This window comes from Limulus polyphemus, unplaced genomic scaffold, assembly GCF_000517525.1.
Source record: "Limulus polyphemus unplaced genomic scaffold, Limulus_polyphemus-2.1.2 Scaffold3101, whole genome shotgun sequence".
In the NCBI taxonomy this organism is placed as follows: Eukaryota; Metazoa; Arthropoda; class Merostomata; order Xiphosura; family Limulidae; genus Limulus; species Limulus polyphemus.
The window spans coordinates 60,555-63,450 of NW_013668711.1; the positions used below are offsets into that span (position 1 = coordinate 60,555).

General features: G+C 30.2%; 1 protein-coding gene across 1 annotated transcript in view; it reads left to right on the top strand.

The window, feature by feature from the left end:
• The window catches only part of LOC106468658 (mediator of RNA polymerase II transcription subunit 17-like), a 77,956-nt gene that overhangs the window by 41,756 nt on the left and 33,304 nt on the right, over positions 1-2,896 (top strand). The window contains exons 9-10 of the mRNA XM_013929093.2: positions 407-606; positions 2,502-2,558. Of these exons, the coding sequence (XP_013784547.1) occupies positions 407-606; positions 2,502-2,558 (257 nt within the window). The remainder of the gene's footprint in view (positions 1-406; positions 607-2,501; positions 2,559-2,896) is intronic.

The following is a 2,896-nucleotide window of genomic DNA, read 5'->3' on the forward strand; positions in this document are numbered from 1 at the left end:
CATTTAATAATTTTTATTTAATTAAACAATGTACCAAAGAATTTAGACTAATAACATGCAAAAAGTAGACAAATTTCCTTAACTCTCAAAATTTTCCTGGCTTTCTAACTATGTGACAAGAGCCGTTACAAATTCATCCAAGCTAGTCATTAACTTTTTCATATACACTCTTTGACTCACCCAAATCCTCAGGATTAAGCTTCATTTCATTTAATGATTTTTATTGGTTTTCACTAACTTTCTTGTTGCTTATTCAATTAACACTTCTAGTTATCAAAAAGAAAGAAAAAAAAATTATAGCTATTTTTATGATGAGATGGCAAATTGGCTTTTTCTTGACACACAAGCCTCAGTTTGATCCTTTAGTTTTTGTTTTCTTGTATTTTTTATTGTGTTTGTATGATAGGCCACAATTTTACCTGCTCCTCTTGAAAACAAAGCAGTTCTGGAACATTCCTTATATCAGTTGTTGAGAGAACATCATCATCAAAATATTCATCTTCCAACACCTCACCCAGTGACAGGAACCCTTGGTGTCAGTAAGCGACGCCAAATTGCTGGGCCTGAAGCTCTTGATCGACACACGCTGATGGAGAGTTGTAAAACGTATGTTTTATATGATGTATTAGTTTAGTATTTGCAATCGGATAAATTCCTGATAATTTCTCAACAATGTGAAACCTTAGTTATTACTACCATATTTTAAGTTAATTTATGATTGTATTTTACATGAAATTCTTTTTTCTTTTTGTTATTGTTTTTTCACTAGTGGTGATAAAATATACTTTCCATGTATTGCTAAGTACAATGTAAAATAAAAAAAAGTTATTCACAGACCGAAAGTTAAGAAAATTAGGGGCATACGTCATTTTTACAAGTTTATAAATTGCATACTGGTATCTTAGTTTCATGAAGCTTAAGTTTTAGACAGTATTTCTTATGGTCAGTTTACACTTGTCATTTATCAGCTTTGTTTATCACAACCCCTTGAGATGTATGTAAAAAGGGTATAAAAATTCACTATCCAGACACCTGGCACAAACAATTTTTGAATTGGGATTACTGTGAATTCAACATGCACTATCTGGTGCTGTTGTGCTTCTGCTTTTATTAAATGCATGCATGCATATAAAAAATTCAACCCTATATTTAATTAAAGTTCAAAAATTATACCTGTTGTCACATTTTCTTTCAAATTATTAAATATCTATTATCATTTAAACTTTTTATTATCGGTAGCCTCTTTATCAACAATAGGTTAATCCATCTTTAGTCTGATATAGAAACACATGTGTGACTCACTTATTGACTTCTAACTTGGTGTCTAATTGTTTAGTTTTTTTTATTTATAATAATTTCTAATACACATTATTATTTTTTCTGATGAAACAGTTTTGTTTAAGGGAAATGACTCAAAATTCTCTTGGAACTCTGTGGCCTTTTTCAAGGAAATGGGCAAGATGTTCAAAATGTCAGACTGCCTTGTGGTTATTTTGATTTCATTGTATACATACACTGGATAACCTGCTCAGAGATTGGAGGGTTTCATACATTTTGATTTAAATAATAATAATTTCATTAAATGAGGAATACCAGTTTATCACATATGTAGAGTGGTTAGCTAGTCCATTCATCTACATCACATATACTGTAGTAAATTGTGTTATTTTTAGTTATGCAATACTGTGGAAGAAGTCATTGCAATGTATATATTTGCAATTTGTAATAAGTTAGTTACTATAGTAAAAAAAATAGGCTAGTGAAATTTCAGTTTAGGTTGATGCTTTTTCATGCCTATTAGCTTAGAGCTGGTTCATCAAAGAATAAAAAAAGTTTGCACTCCTGTTGTCAGCAGGCTGCTGCAAACAAGTGAACAAGCACAGAAGATTCATCTGTATAAATATCAAAGTTATACAAGATAGCCAACTGTTTTATTGTAGGGAACCAGATTAATTCTGTGGCAGTTTCATGAATGAGATTTTTGTATCAAAGAAAGATACACCACATACAGGCTAAAACTAAAGCACAGGAAAGCTATTTTGTTATCTGGTGGTTTATAGAAATCATGAACTCTAACATGACATGTGACAGAACATTTTTATACAAACTGTGATTTAAAAAAAGATGCACTGTAAGTTTGCAGTTAGATTTGTAAGTGGATTGATACTAAAACAAATGGGAACCTACATTTGTGGCAAAACATTATTCAGAAACATTGAAATGACCAATTCACAGCAACCCATTGCATAAGACTTGTATTATTTTCATTGCTATATCTAAATGAACTTAATAAGTATTCAGTTTTAATTCTGAATTTTTTTTCCATGTGATTTATATTGGATGTTTACTTCTAACATATTTCTCTTTACCATTTAGCAATAAATTTTGAAAATATCTTCTTAGCACTTTGAGATATGTTTTCATAATTCAGTCTTTATAATGTTGTTTTAAATTTTGGAACAAGCCACATCTCATTTTTTTTTCTTTCGTTTTTTTTATAGCAATACCTGGTTAGAGCAAATAATTGAGCAAACACAACACACAATCTTGAGATTGAGGTATGTTGTAATATTTTTACATTTTAATGAGTTTAATTCTTTTCTTAACTTTTACTGCTATTATATTTTTTGTGTTTAATGATACAAATCAGATTTTGTTTATGTATGTTTTCAATGTACACAGCGTGGTCACAAGTAAATAGACACCACCTTTTCAGGAAAAACGAAATTTTTCAGTCACATTCACCTGAATTGATATATTTATAATTTAATTAATATCTAGTAGATCTTCCTTTCGCTTCATGGAGTTCGTTGATTCTTTGGGGCATTGTGAGAATCATCTCGTCAATTTTAGATTGTGGGATTTTCGCCCACTCTTGATTCAAAACATGGAGTAG